The 16,039-nt window shown below is 35.1% G+C and overlaps 1 protein-coding gene across 2 annotated transcripts in view; it reads left to right on the top strand.

Annotated features, from left to right (window-relative positions):
* Positions 1 to 16,039, top strand: part of BMP2K (BMP2 inducible kinase) — a 125,390-nt gene that overhangs the window by 103,303 nt on the left and 6,048 nt on the right. The window contains exon 15 of one of the 2 annotated variants that reach the window (XM_029234645.1): positions 4,335 to 4,445. The exons of the other annotated variant lie outside the window; for it this stretch is intronic. Within the exon in view, the coding sequence (XP_029090478.1) occupies positions 4,335 to 4,445 (111 nt within the window). The remainder of the gene's footprint in view (positions 1 to 4,334; positions 4,446 to 16,039) is intronic. 2 annotated transcript variants of the gene reach the window in all.

Below are 16,039 nucleotides of genomic sequence, written 5' to 3'. Positions count from 1 at the left end.
ATAAGGGTTTAAATTACACCGATGGGCAAAAGACCTCTTCTAGAACCTTAAGAGTTTCAGTAGACTAGCGGTGTAATGAAAATTGATTGTTGGTCATTACTGGTTGGTTCCTCTGTCCCTATCAACTTTTTCCAAAATGAATAAATTATCAATGTGTTTGGAATATCAAATTTATCTTTTTTCTCAGCACAGATATTTATCAACGATTTTTCAAAGTCCTTTCTGAGATTTTTTTATATTTGGCTTATGAAAGCTTTCCAGTGAGAAACTGAATACTTTTATGTATGGTCCTTAAAAATATAGGCATTGCCCATGTAATGATTGTTCAGAATAAAACATTGCCATTTGAGGTTTTAGTTTTTAAATGGTATGCGGTTATTTATTTAAAAAAAAAAAGCAAAAAGATGTGCTGTCTAGGAAATATTTTACTTGTGTGTATTTTCCAGAAGGTAATTTAAAAATTATATTTTGAAATACTAAAATTCCAAGATACCAGTAACTGGTGATAAAAAAAACCGGTTTTTTAGTGATCTTTAAGAGAACAGTTGAATCCAGCTGGCAAAGGGATTTAACATATAAAATATAAATCAAATTCTTCTTGCTTTTGCTTTCAGTGTAACAATATTTATGGTTTGGAATTTTTTACCTGTTCCTATTTAAGACTAAAACATTAAATCAAAATTAAGCGTTATTAATAAAGCTAGTCTCAGTATTTTTTACAGTTTAAGCTTGTATTTTTCATGGTCTTTTGTATCAAAGCATCCAGATTAGTATGTAAACTTCAGAAATCTAATTGTCATAATATTTAATACATTAAGCACGAATTAGAATACAGGTGTTTGCATTGGGAAAATTTTTAAGTTGCATTTGTTTGAATAGTTGTGTAGCTCTACATGTTAATTAAAAGTAATACTTGATGGAATATTGTTTTCTTGTTGATAGTGGCTTTATTGTTTATTTCTGTTTAAAATTGCATCAAAATAACTAAAAGGAAGAGTAGAAGAAACTAAAGACTGTGGCTGCTTTGCATATTCTACTGAATGTGTTGGGTGTTTTTTTCTGAAGCCACAGTATGAAATAGATATAAACATCTGTATATATAGTTAGTTTGTTGTAAAACATTAACTCTCACCATTTTAAGCTGATTCAGACCTATCACTGTTCCTTTAGGGCAGAATAACAGAACTTTTCAGGTATATTAGAACAGTGTCAGAAGTATCAGATGAAGACTGTACTTTTAAACCTTATTCTTTAACCTTTTGGCTATTCAAGCCATTATCCATATAAGCTGCTGAATTAACTTTTTAGAGTATATTAATTTTCTGATGATAGTATGAAATACAGTTTGATTTTAGGATTTTAAAATCCTGTATTTTTGCCATCTGTATCCATTATAATTCTTGAAAAGATACTGTCTTTATTCAGCACACAATTCTTTTGGGAAGGCAGGAAGAGGTAAGTTTCTTATATTGGACAAATCAAGCTCAAGTTTTGCTCTAATGAAAAGAAAACCAGTTCTTTGAAAATGGACCTTAAATACATTTTAGGGGTGACTATGTTTTTGAAACTCTACATACCATTTTGTTTTTATTTATAAGTAATTGATAATTAAAAAGTTAATATGTATGTTTATCTTTTATTTTGTGCCCTGGGACCCAGATTATCATGTAAACTTTAGAAATCTAAATGTTTTTTTAAAAATCTTCCATGGAAAAATTGATCCTGTGTTTTTTGGAACAGTGAGAGCATGATTCATTTTACAGTGAGTTTATTCTGTTTCCTGTTGTGAAATAATTGGATAAATGAACTTTGTATGGAACAGTATCTTCATATTTTAACTTATGGGGACCCCATATATAAAAAATATTTGTTTACCCCTACATGATAGTATTTGTACTCTTGTCATAACTACATGGTGCTGTTTATACATTTACCATGAATTTACCATAGATAGATGGAGATAATACATCACTGCATGAGGATTCAAAGAACTTTAGTGGTAACTTTGCATTTTTATATGCTGGGAACCATTGGAACAGTAGTGGTTTATAAACCTGGAGAATATGTTAGTATGTAGATTCCGAAGCTTCTACTCAGATAATCTGATTCATTAGGTCTGTGATAGGACCCAGGTTTTATACAGGAGTATAAATACATTTTATACGGGAGTCCTGGCAATTATGATGCAGATGGTTTAGGAAGGAAATCTGGTCCTGATTTTGACCTAAGTACCTATAAACTATATACTTACATGCAAATATATATATATATAAGTATAATTTTATCAGGGCCTGATAAAATTGGTAACCCACAGGTATCCTCTGTGATTCAGTGAATCTTAGGCCTCTCCTTAAAGTTTGATTGTGGCTTCCCACCACAATAAATTAAAGACACCCTTGGTTATATAAGGTGTTCTCCAGCCTTATTTTTTCAGAAAGTTGCTATGAAAGTAACTTCTTTACAAGTGTTGGACAAGAAAATATGAAAAAGCTTTTCTTCATTGTACAATCAGCATTTGTTACTGATTTCCTGAATTAAGTATGCAGTGAACACCTTGAAAAAGAACATCTAAAATAAATTTTCATTGTTATCCATTTCTGTATTGGATTTGAAAATAACCACTTAAGTTTTGGAAATTTTATTTGTGCATAAATCAGTTGTCAGATGTGTTGCCTTAAAATATTAACTAGTGCTTCAAACAAAATCTTAAGTAAAAATTTAAACAACCTAAAATTTCGTGTGGCTATTGCAGAATTAGTTTTAGCCATAAAAGCTCATAATTGTATCATAAAGGTGTTTAAAGGATCAGTTGTCCGTAGCAATAATTGAGTATTTTCAGGATATTGTAGACTCTAGGGCCTTGCCTTCTCAAGCTTGTGCTCCCTGGACCAGCAGTATCATGTCATCTGGAAGCCTGTTGAACTGCAGAATTTCAGGATCCATTGCAGAACCATCCAGTCAGAATCTGCATTTTAACAACTCCCAGGTGATTAGAATGCACATTAAATTTGAGAAGCACTGTCCTAGGAGATTGCTGCTTTAACTTGGGGCTTTTTGTTTCACTCTGCAGTTATGAGTCATTTTTAAAGAATTCTAATTCTATTTGGATTCTCCCTCCCCATCCTGCCATCCCTTAGGACTCAAATGAAACTAGCATAGTTTACCCATAGAATTCCTTAAACATGAAAAGTATAGTCCTGGGAATGTTTAAAATATCTGTAAGGGCGAAATGGGTCCCTAATAGCATATGTTTGATTACCAAGAATCAGAGGATAGGCGTTTTATAAAAATCCAGAAGTTCTCAACTGATAAAGTGCCTGCGATGTGCAGAGTTTAAGAGCAGGGAAAAATAATCACTACTAGGGAATTAGGATACATTAAATCTTCTTCAGACATACCAGACCTGCTCCCACCCTCGAGCCTTTGCTCTAGCGCTTCCTCTGCCTGGTGTGTTCTTCCCCAGGTATCTACTCCTGCCCCCTTGGAGTCTTTTCTCACCTGGTACCTGTTAGAATCACTCTGTTTCACTCTGTTTATTACTGCAACCTGTGTCTGCACCCTTAATTCCTTTTACCCTGCTCTACATTTTTCTCTCTAGCTTTAACAGTCTCTATTTCTCATGCTTGTTGCTTATCAGTTGTTTTTCCATGCCAGCATATAAACTCCATGAGGGCAGGAGTCCTCTTTTTGTTTGCTATTGCATGCCCATTGTCTAGAACAGTGCCTGGCACATACTAGATGCTCAACTATTTGTTGAACGAAAAAATGAATTCTGTTGTTAAGACTTAATTTAGTAGAGAAATATCTATATCTTTGCATTTGTATGTATGAGAATGGTTTAACCAAGTAATATGAGAAATGAACAATAACATAAAATGAAGTAACATATAGTGAATTACTTTTTATTGCTATTGAGAAATAGGATTTACCTATTTTATGAATGAATGACCATTTGCAATATTTTTTCCATATGTGCTTTCAGAGAAAGTTTGCCAAATATGTCTCTGTTTAATAATCTGGGTTTAACTTCAGATCCAATATGTCACAAGTTAAAGACAACTGGTATTTAAACAAACCAAATTAAGTTATTAGGTTAATTGTATTTAGTGAAATCTAGCACTGGGATTACATTGTTAAACTTGCCTTTGTAGCAACAAATATGTATTAAACTCAGGACTACCCACTAATACTTAAACAGATGAACTTTGAATCTCATATTTTTCAGGAAGGCTTTGTTTAATTTTCACTTTTATTTATACTGTATGCCACTTTTAAATTTAAAGATCGTTTTGTTTTTATTTTATTTTTTGTTTTGTTTCATCTTATTTTTGCAGACAGGCTCGAGGAGAGAGCATCCTCAGATAAGAATGTAGAGCCACTTTCTGCTCCACATAACCATCCTCCAGAAGATCCTTTTGGTTCTGTTCCTTTCATTTCTCACTCAGGCAAGTTACATATGTAACATCATGACTATCAATAAAAAATACACACAAGAACAATAAGAGTAACAAGGGCAAAAACCCTTATTATAAAGCCAAAGTAGGAATCAGGTTTTAGTTACAGCAAATAGAACAGAAAATTATTTTAACCTCTAGCCATCCTAGTTTTCCTAATGTTCTTTCCATTGGGTTATTCAATTTGTGCCTTTTGCAAACACAGATTTAAAATGCTGATTTGCGTAGTGGAACCATAACTGGTTCTTTCTACCTCGACTATTGGATAGTATTGAAAAATTTCATGCATGAAAATATCTCTCACTTTTATATACTTAAAATACATTTATAGACATTTTTATTCTTAGCTTTTGCTTAAAAATCCTGTTTTCCTAGTTTATACATGCTCTCTTGTAGCTGTGTTTAAAAAGTATTAGTGACTTTGTTACAACTTGTGACAAAGTACCTATTTTCTTCTTACTCCTTGCTTTGATTTCAATCCAGAATTGAATTATTCACCATTTAAGAATATTTGTGATAATATTTTCAAAGTAATTACCTAGTTAATGCTGTCGAAGATACTAGGATGGAATAGGATCCCACTTTGGCATAAATGGATTTTTGTGTTTGTATAGTTAGAGTGGAAAAAATGAGTTTAATCTTAGAAAAGGGAAATGCATTGGAAGAAATTGTGCTTTACTAGAAGGTAAAGGTTTTGTTTAATATATTCAAGGTAATTGTAAGCTATGTTCTTTGGTTCTGTTTCGTTTATTGCTCACTCAGGCAAGTAAAATATGTGACATCATCACTACCATTTAAAAGATCTTCATACAAGAGAGAACAATAACAAAAGAAAAGCATTGTGAATGTAAAGCCAAAATAAGAAATAGGTGTTCAGGATTTCTGATAATACACTGAAGCAATGTTATAGCCTTTCAACATTCAGATTTGGTTATCCAGAACAGTACAGTAACTAAGAGTGTTTCTGTATACTTTGATGTTCCATATTTTTACTCTTTGCCGTTTATTGAATAAGCAATCCATATTTTTGTCATTTTCTGTTAGCTTCCTTCAGATTATCTTTTTCATGAATGATATGAAATCATTAACTGGGGAAGACAATTTACTGTGTCAGTTTACTTAACATGTATAGATGCACTCCCTCACACCCCCAGTACCCTAGGTCAAAAACTGTTACTGTTTTTTTGTGTTTTTTTTTAAATAATAGCTCGAATGGTCTTTATAAATTCTCAAGAACATGGTACTCACTGACTTCAGATAGTGATCTATTTGTGGCAGAAAGCGGTTTCAGTACTAGCTCTTTTTCATACTCTAGAAGGAATTACATAATCCCCTTCAGGTTTGTACATATCTATGCAACTTCTTGTCTGTTCTTTAATAGCTTCTGAAAGAACCCTGGGGAAATGAATAGGAGAATCAGGAACTAGAGTAAGCCTCAGTGATTTGCCCTTTCCTTGGGCACCCTTATTTTGGGGTTGGCCTAGGATTTCTGTAGTTAGAAATAATGCTCACAGATTTGAGCTTGATTGCTGCTGTTGCTATTTTGTTTTCCTTTTTCCTTTGGGTATTTAACTTCTCTATTAGATTTTAAGCTTGCTGAGGGTTGAAAACATGAATTTTCTGTCTTTGAATCCTTCCCGGTAGCCAACCCAGTAAGTACCTATTAATATTCATTGGCTGTATGAAAAAATTATGACTGTTCCTAAAAATTCATACTCCTTGGTGTTAGGACAATGACCATAAAAAATGCCCTTTGATATAAATGCTACTGCTCCAAAAAATATTTTTAGATTTAGTGTTAATAAGAACATTGGAATAGTTTGGTTATGAAAAATTGAGTACATAGACTAGAATAAAGGAGGGAATGGTCATAAGAGAAATGTGCCTCCAGAGAGAAGGCAATCACGTTGCTATATTAGCTTTGTTAATTTATTTTTATCAGATTCAAAATACATAATCAAAATTTAAAAATCTGAAAATAACTTACTGCCACTGACCTATTCATTATCAAGATTAGAAATACTTTGTTATAAATAATTTTTAGGTAACAATAAAGTATTTGAAGGCATTCATTTTCCTCTAAGAGTAAAATAACTGAATCTCTGAAGCAAAAAACTTCCTCATAAGCTTTATGAAGAAATTGGAAAAAGAAAAAGGAATTCTACCCATTGAAAATATATTCCACGTGGCATTGTGAGCATCTGGAGATTTACAGGACTAGGACAGAAGAAAGGCAAGAAACTACTTCTAAGTATGTGTGTGTGTGCAATACAGGGTGATATGTATATGTGATAAGCCATCTTACTTGAATCTGAGAGTTGACAATTCTGAACATAATTTAATTTTAGGTAAACCATATAGAGAATGCTAGTTGAGAATAAAATGAATTCAGTCATGAGGCAGAATGCTATAAGAATTGTAGTGGCAAAGTGCATTTAAGGAGACACACTGTCTTAAATCTAGTGTTCCTTACACTGGTTTTATTAGGAATTGTGTTCTTTTTATTTTGAAAGAAAAATTTCTGTTAAAACTTTTAATCTTAACTTTGAAATTATAATGAATTAGTTTTTACTTTGCTTTTCTTCAGTTTATCATAATTTTATAAAATTATTTTTAAGCTACATTTTAAAGTTAAAATAACATGTGTATCTACTTGAAAAAGTTGGATTTAACAAGGTTTATTATGAAAAAAAGTCACTTCTCTGCTTGCTCCCTCCCTGTACCCTTTCCCTGTTCAGACTCCCTGGAGATAATTTTTCACTTCTGGCATTGTAATATGTCATGCATATTCTTCTATTCTTCTTACTATTAAGAAATAAGAAATTCTTACTTCTTACTTGTTTTTTCAATTTTAGATGATGTGTATAGACTTCGTATTTTGGAAAATGATGATTTAGATTAATTACACTGTTAGCACCCAGCCGCAATCACATGCACCTGTCCTTTCGCTAATTTCCAGTACAGTTTTGACACAGTTGTTGGTTGTCCATGTTGTTCAATGTGTACATTTTATGCATATGTAAGTATTTGTCACTGAGGTCCAGTATACCATTTTTACATTTCCTTCTATAAGGTTTTATTTTTCCTGGAGTTAATTATAATGATGTTTATAAAAATGACTGTGGTTTGTTCCCTGTTTTTTTCTGTACCCTGTCATTGATTCATCTCCATTTGGAAATGTAAATTTCCTCCCAATTTAAGGTGGCTGTCATTTTCATTTTTACTTGATAATGTCTCTGGCGGAGCTCCGCAGCCTGAGTTGGTTGCTTCCTGTGCCTGCCACGCACTTATCATCCTAGTATTTTCCTTTGCCCGTCGATCCTCCTGGGAATTCTTGGATCTCCTCTCTTCCTCTTTCTTGGTTAGTAGAGCAACTCCTCTAGAAATTTCTTGGGAAAATATATATGCACGGGAGGAAAACTTTTAAACTTTGCTGCCTTTTTTGCCTAACCTGACACTTGACTGATAATTTGGCTGGGTAAATAATTCTTTGTTGGACATAATTTTTCCTTGTGAATCTTCAAGGTACTGCTTCATTGTATTCTAGCTTCAAAAAAAGGGATAGGGGGCTTTTACTAGAGGAATGGCTACACTCTATGCCCCTAAGCCTAGGTCCCATAGCCTCTACTATTTAGAGGCGAAAATACCTGTTTCTTCTCCTTGTTAGCTGCATGTACGGCAGATCTGGTACAGTCAGCAGCCTTAGTTTGTCTATATGGATGCCTGTTTGTTGCCTTGGCTTATGATTATCACTTTTGGACTTCTTAAGAAGCTTAGCTGAAGGTAACATTTTGGTAGACCATGTCTTCAAATGAATCAAATCTAGCTTCCCTTCTTCTTAGCTTTAAACATTTCTTTATGGGAAAGATTAAATTTTGTAATTATTCTTTTACCCAGAAATCAAATAATTATATCAAGAATCTGTTTGGTGCTGTATAGAAAGGGAATATCTTATTCCATAAGCTGATATCTTAATTATAATGGAATTATACATACCTTTTATGTCAGGTTACTAAGCTGATATTAGTAGTGTGGTGTGTCATAAAGAACATTGACTTTAGAATGATAAAGCCCTGGGTATGAATCTTAGTTCTGTCCCAGATTAACCATGTGATACCAGGTGTTGCCTAATTTCTTAGAGGGTTTCTGTATCTTAAATTGGGGATAATATTAGCTAGTTGATGAGATTGTTGAAAGGATTAAATGAGAGCATGTTATACAACACACGAACATCCTCAGTGTTGGTCGCTATTGTGGCTTTTGTAGGTAGTGTTATTAAATAGTAGTTTTACTACTTACCACTAAATTCCAAAATCTTAGTGTTAAATAAGTTTTGAAGCTGCCATCTAGCTTGTAGTAGTAGTACAGAGTTCCAGTAATAATAAGCTAACTACCGAACTACATCTTTTAATGAAGTGTAGAACCTGTCTATGAAGCTGTTCCCCACCAAGAACTGTTTTAACAGTGCCGTTTCTATTTTTATTAAAGCATTAACTCCCACTGTTCAGTACAGTGTACACACAAACATCCTGTTAAACGCAGGGTGCTCGTTCCCAGTCCTGAAACGCACCCAGCCTTCCTTCTCCCCGAGGCGTCGTGTTGCGGTTAGTTGAATTACAGCGTGGACAACCTAATTTTAATAAACACTCTCAAATTCTGAAACATATAGTATTTGAAGAATTTCGTCACTGAAGTTTTAGATTTCTTGTATTGCATTTCATTTTTAATTAGGTTTCGTGAACTTCCCTTGCTCTCCCCAACCCCAGACCTACCTCATGGGTCTCATTATCTCACAGGGAGTTAAATTGAATTTAGGGCTGGGAAGGTCACGTCATATATAACGAATACTTGTTGGAACATAAATTATTACAGATTGTCAGTCCAATTGCTGGGTCATTTTATGAGCCATGATGAGTGTACTGTTTATAACTTCCTAGATTCTAGTAATTCTTGAAGATCAAGAATTTTCCTCTTCCAGAATGCCAGTAATAATGGTTACCTTACTGAATTGAATAGTTACCTTATTGAATCCTACTGTACACGTACAGTGGAAACAGTCTCAGAGCAGGATCAGTGACTGGCTTAAGGTAAGATAGTTTATAAGCAGGAATCCAGCTCTGTCTGATGCTAAACTCTGTTCTATAAACAGTCGCAAAACAAAAGTGTTAAATGACTTGTTTTACCAGTGTTCAGTGGATGTTCTGTGTGAATTGTTCCACTTGTACATGTGTTTTTGATGTATTTGTGGGACGACGTGAGCTCCACGTCCAACTCCTCCGTCACCTTGATTCCTCAAGTATCAAGGGACTTGTTTTGAATGAAAACCTGCAATAATATGAGTGACGTGATAGAAATGTCAGTTTTATGACATTTTTAATCAGAGTGGCAAATACTGCCTTGTCGCTTGGCCTGTCTTGAGAGAAATCGTACAGATTTTGATAAAACCTTCTAATCCAGTAATCCTTGGGTCTGGCATGGTAAATTGCTGAGAAATGATGGCAGGCAGTATGCTTCCAATTCAAAGTGAGCTTTAAAGTCTTACATCCCCTCCCTTATACCCCAAACGATGAGACAACAGAAGGCATGTAATTACAATAGCAGTTTCAAGCCATTCATCCTCTATAATCCGATAGCAAGGAAAAGAACATCAAAACAAAATTTTCTTGAAACTGGAAGCTTCTTATGTGATTAAAAATGTACCACCTGTTTTATAACTAAAAGAACTGTCCTTTAAAAGATGGAAACCTGATTAGAAGAATGGTAATATGAATAGTATGATGCAAATATGCCCCTCTCTCCACATTGTTTTGGATGTATTCTAAATATTTTGTATTTTTTGGTATAGTTTATAAAGGTTCATTTATGTGGTTTAAGAACACATTTGCAGTATTTATTTAAAATAGTGTGGCATTACCCAGGATCTCATTCTTTTCACAAAGTATTTGTTTAAAAGAATACTAAGTATATGAAAGTCTCTGAAAATTGATGATAAATTTTAGCTTTTGAGTTTGGAGTCATCTTTTGGACTGTGTAAGACTATGATGTCTTTGAACTTTTAACATCTAGAAATAGCTTTTTATGAAAACTCGAGCTTGGAATAGATGAATTCATGTTCTTAGGTTCTTCATTTGGTGGATTCATGTTCTTAAATTCATTTGGTTAGATAAGCTTGTTCTTCAGAACCTCCCAGGTGTTTATACCTCTGTCAGTCATTTTCCAGATCACTAGAATCAGGATTAGTACATGGTTTTCACAACTGTTAAAGTGAATGCTAAGTTTCTTGAAGTCAGGAATTGTCGTATCTTTGTATGCCCCGTACAATACCTTGATGAATGAATTCATTATCAAAGTATACTTCGGTAAAATCTAATATAAATTTTCTCTCTCTCACACACCCTAATAGTTAATGAGCTTTCACTAGATAAGATGAATTTTATTAATGTTCAGCTCTATCAGGTAAGTTCCATTATTGTTCTTATTTTACAGATGAGGAAACTGAGGCTTTTTTGGATGTTTATCTTCTGTGGATTTTGTAAAGTTGTATATGCTTTCATTTGTTGATAAAGCCTTATAGTATTTCCAGAACTTAACCCTACAGGGTTAAAGTATTTATCGTACCGTTCAACAAAACACTGTTTACTGAAATAGAAACAATACTGTGCTCATTCTATTAGTTTTTTGTTTTAGTTTTTTAAAAGTTTCAGGCATAGCTTTTGTAAATTTTCAGGCAGGATACAAAAGGAACACACGACAAGTCTGTGGTATTTTGCAGGGGGTTGGTGCTAAGCTATACTGAATGTTTGCTGGTGATGATATTCTACTGGTAGTTTAATTGTAGAATTTACAGACGAGAGTTTTAAAACTAGTGTCACCAGCAAAGAAGCCACTATGGCCTTAAACTTGGACAAGTCATTCAGCTTTTCCCTAGTTTCAAATTATTTATGTATATAAAGAGATTGGACTAGGTCTTTAAAAATCTCTTCTTGTTGTTTGCTTTCAAGATACAGTTGAAACTATGAAACAGGATTAAGGTCACTGAAAGAAAGAAATGAGAAGAGAAACCAGAAAGCCAGGGGATGAGCATTGGTTGGTAACACTACGTATTTTGAAGTGGTAGGAAGTCATCATGATAGTGCTCTGCCACGGAAAGCAAGGGGAACATTTTTGGAGATGTGGTTTAATAAGACTGAAGGGGAAAGATCGTAGCAAACCTTACAGGACGTTTTCACCCTAATGTTGTATGGGAGCCTAAATGGTGGGGAGTTAAGAGAGAATGTATGAAAACCCCTTGGCACTGCATTTCACTCAGGACAATATTAGTTACTATCTTCTCTGATTCATTTCTCAGTACCATTAGAAATGTATAGTAGGTACTCCACAAATAATCATGAAATGATGGTATAATACATTGGCAATAGCAATAATATAGCCCTTGACTGAGTACCTACAATGTGCCAGCACTGTTACAAGCACTTTACCTGAATTCTCACTTTAATCCCCGCTGCATTTCTCTGAGGCAGATATAATTGCCGTGTCCCTACTTTACAGCCGAGGAAACTGAGACACTAAGTAATACCTGACTCCAAATGAGAACACAGGTCATCAAAGGACACTTTGATGAAGTAAGGGAAGTATACTATATATTTTGATATAGACAGTTACCAAGTGGTTAATTTGGTATTTCACTTATTTAGTAAATGCTTGTTATTTTATGGATGGTACTGAATAATTGAAGCACTACTTTGTTAGCTTTGAACTACTATCTTGAAATTCTATATCTGAGGTATATTAAGCCATAAAGCAGTGAGAATACGCAGAATTTATGTGTGTAAATAAGTACTCGTTCTCGAGAGAGGAATTTATATGCCACACGAGAATTTAAGACTTCATAACATCATCGCTGTTCTTAATAGTTTACCCAAATCTGCATTGTCTATCTTAGTCACTCACCTTATTCTCAGGGTTTGGCTCTGATTCAATTTTGGCTATTTCCTGCAATCAAACCCAACCTCAAAAGATGAGGATTACCCAAAAAGCTGAAATTTTTACAGTTTGTAGTTCCAAGGCACAAAACAGAAATAAAACTATCCTGACTAGAAGCCATCAAAATATCATTCTACTGTATTTAGTTTAAGGAAAGAAGAATGCCCTACTTGGAGCCAAAAATAAAGATTGGTCAATATATGAAATTTTACAGGGTTTTACCAATATCATTTAATGGAGAAAAATGCAACTGAGGTATGATCCTGGGCACATTCTAGACATTTGTTTATGCTTTAAATACATGTTCCTGGTGCTTATTGTAAATATTACAGCTCCCCTTCTACCTACCTGAAAACCAGCCATTTTTATGTTAATAATACAAATCCCAGTAGATATAGGGATTATTAGGATTTGGGATATATTGAATTATAAGGCAGCATATTTAGGCTATACTTTTGGGAAATTAACTTAAGCAGTGAAATAATCCTGATTTAAATTTCATGGTAAACCAAATGTGTAATATTTGCTCTAACGGCTTGGAAGAAGCAGTCTAGCACCAAGAGCAAACAGTAGGAATATCTGAATTTTTTTTAATGACAGAAATATGTTTAGCCAAAGAAATAGGTTTTAAAAGTTGATGGCACTCAGCTATGAAGTCCCATTTTAAAGCACTGTACATTGTGTGTAAATATACATTTGTTTGCCTGCTTATTTTTGGCCAGTTGTAAAGTAGACCTGAGCCGCTCTTGAATTAGCCATAGAATTGCACCCTCCTCTCTTCCCCCTCCCTATTCTTCTCTCTCATTTAGATCCATCTTCAACCATTGGGTCCAGAAAGTAGGTAGGAAGTTGGAGTATGATGTATGAGATAATTGAGTTTGGCCTTGCTCTGGAGATGATGGCAGTTAACTTTACCAAGTGCTTTTGAGTCAGGCACTACTTTAAGTCCTTTCGTTACAACAGTCCTACAAAGTAGAGCCTGTTGTTATCATATTATACTCTCATAATATAATACTATGTATTCCCTCACGTATGAGGGAGCAGAGTAGAGAGGATTTAGCTGTGGTCTTAGTAGAGATTGTTACTAGGTTAACTTGATTAGCTCTGTATTGATTTTGCATAAGGAAGGAATAACAGTAAATCAACAAATTATGATTAAAAAAGGGGTTTTCTTTCCCCTCTCAAAGAAAAAGTGCATGATCATGGTTCTGTTTAAAATGCTGAAAAACTAGAAACAACCTAGATGTAAAACAACCTAGAGGTAAATACTTAAATGCTATACATACAATGTTTTATTATGTTTCTATCAGAATTACTAAATGGACTATGTTGATACCTGTAAAAGATGCGTTAAAAATGGTAAGTGAAACCCTACAAATTTATATCCACACTGACAATTTAAAAAGCAGATCTGTGTAGCACTTTACAACAAAGAAATACATATCTGTATTAATACAACTTTGAGAAGCTGACAAAAGGCAGACAGAGTAGGGAGTAGAAAGTGACAAATGTGTTCTGGAAAGCAATGTTGACCATTTGGGTAAAGGAGACAGTTAATTTAGAAGACGAGGATTAATATAAGAATACCAAGAGAAGGTCAAGTGAAGGACTCTTGTCCTATGTTAAATGTTCCAGAAGATTTCTAGGAACAGAACTCTGTGCGCTAGAAATGGAACGTTTTCCAGGGAAATTGTAGAGGGGCATTTTCCCTAAGTGCTTTTTGCAAAATTGTTTATAAAGGTTAATAGGTGTTACATGTAACAAATAAAAGTGTTTGTAGTGAAGCAAATTTGGGAAACCCTAGGCTTCATTCAGTCAGATTCTTCTGTGTACGATGTGTCAGCACCTTTAGTACGATGAGCATTTTCCAGGTGAGTGGTGGTGGTGAGGGGTACATTGTAAAGTGCAGCATTTCATAAACTCACGCGCCTGAGACCACAGAGCTGTTTGGTTCTTGTTACGGGAATAGGCGTTATGCAGAAGACACTTTAGGAAGCATACTGGAATGTTCCTGGAGGCGTCCATGAGCAGGCAGGAGGGGTGCCCATGTGGCTCTCTGTGGGTGGGTAAGTACCTGAGGAGGTACTAAGTTAACGTGTATCTTAGAGGGACTGTCCTAAAGTCAGGGGTGATTGCAAGTCTTTGCCATCGCATTTTTTGCTTTTGGATAAAAATTCATGAAAATAAATGCTCTGGCTAATCTAAAAGTAATCTTTGTTTTTAATATCAGAAGTATGCTGTATGGAGAAGTCAAATGAAAATCTGCATTTGATTTGATTTTAATCTGTTAGGATTTAAGATAAGCTTATTATGAATATGTAAAGATACAGCATATAACTCTTGGCTGGTTTCAGGGAACTGGCAGATGAATAATGGATGAAGATTATATTTGTAGTTAAGTATGACTGATAGAAATCTCCACATCTTCTCTCCCCCTCACTCCTCAGCCCCACTAGATTTCCTCCCCACTCCCCGCTTCACGGTTGTCAACAACCTGCATGAGCTGACCAGAGCCAGTGGCCGTTTCCGTCATCAGTTCATTGCACTTCTTTGCATCACCCTGCGCAGTTGTCTACTCCCTCCCCCGGAAACACTCTCCTCTCTTGGCTTCGGCAATATTACACTCACCTGCATTTGGTCTTCCTCTCTGGCACTTCCCTGTTTGCTTTGCAGGTTCCTCTGTTGACTTCTGAATGGTTTATACCTGAGGGCTCAGTGGTGGATCCCCTTTTCCTCAGAGAGACGCTGAAGGGTTTTCAGCAGTAGCCACATGATGAGTGTGTCAGAAGGGTTATTCTGGTGACAGTGTAAAGGAGCAGTTTGAGGGATATGGGACTGGAGGCAGACAGGCAAGTTTAGAGGCTAAGGAGTTGCTGGATGAAGATGAGGGGATGGGATAGACAGCTGGCAGAGGGAGAGGAGGGACCCGATTCCAGAGAGTTTAAAAACACTATTTGGTGGGAAGAGGGAATATGATTTATAGATTTCTGCTAGTTTGCAGAACTTGGTAGGTAGATGGAAGTGTTGTTCACTAACTTAGAGGGACTGGTGAGGACACATTTTAAGAGGAAAGATGATCTCTTTTGAAATTACTGAGTTTGAAGTAATGGTAGGAGATACATATTTATGGTAAGTATTAGATGAATAGGGTAGATGAGTATTCATGGCAAGAATCAGAGGTCCACTCATTACTGTGTAAACGCTGATTAACATACAAGTGGTTAGGACCCAGGGCAGGGCATGCAGAGGGAGAAAGACAGCCAAGGATAGAACCCTGGGGAGCATACATGTGTAGGGAGATGTTTGTGAAAGAGAAGTCTCTACAAATATGACCAAGAGGGAATAGTCAGAGAGGTGGGAAAGACAACAGTGCTGACTTTCAAAGAGAAGGAAATAACTCAGAGGTGTCCTGTGCCATGGAGACCACTTTGTTAATAACGCAAAAGAAATGGCCCTTCCGTCATAAGGTGTCATTAGTTTCCATGACTAAAGACTATACTTCCAAACCTGGCTAATTGTTTTGAAAATATCTGATCTTAGAGGGGAAGGGATAAATGGATATGTGGTTGGATCGATTCAAATTGTTTCCTACCTCTGGAAAA

The sequence above is a fragment of the Monodon monoceros genome, unplaced genomic scaffold (genome assembly GCF_005190385.1).
Source record: "Monodon monoceros isolate NGI ecotype Baffin Bay Population unplaced genomic scaffold, NGI_Narwhal_1 Super_Scaffold_20, whole genome shotgun sequence".
NCBI classification, from domain to species: Eukaryota; Metazoa; Chordata; class Mammalia; order Artiodactyla; family Monodontidae; genus Monodon; species Monodon monoceros.
The sequence above is the reverse complement of the archived record's forward strand: the minus strand, read 5'-3'. Positions and strand labels throughout refer to the sequence as shown.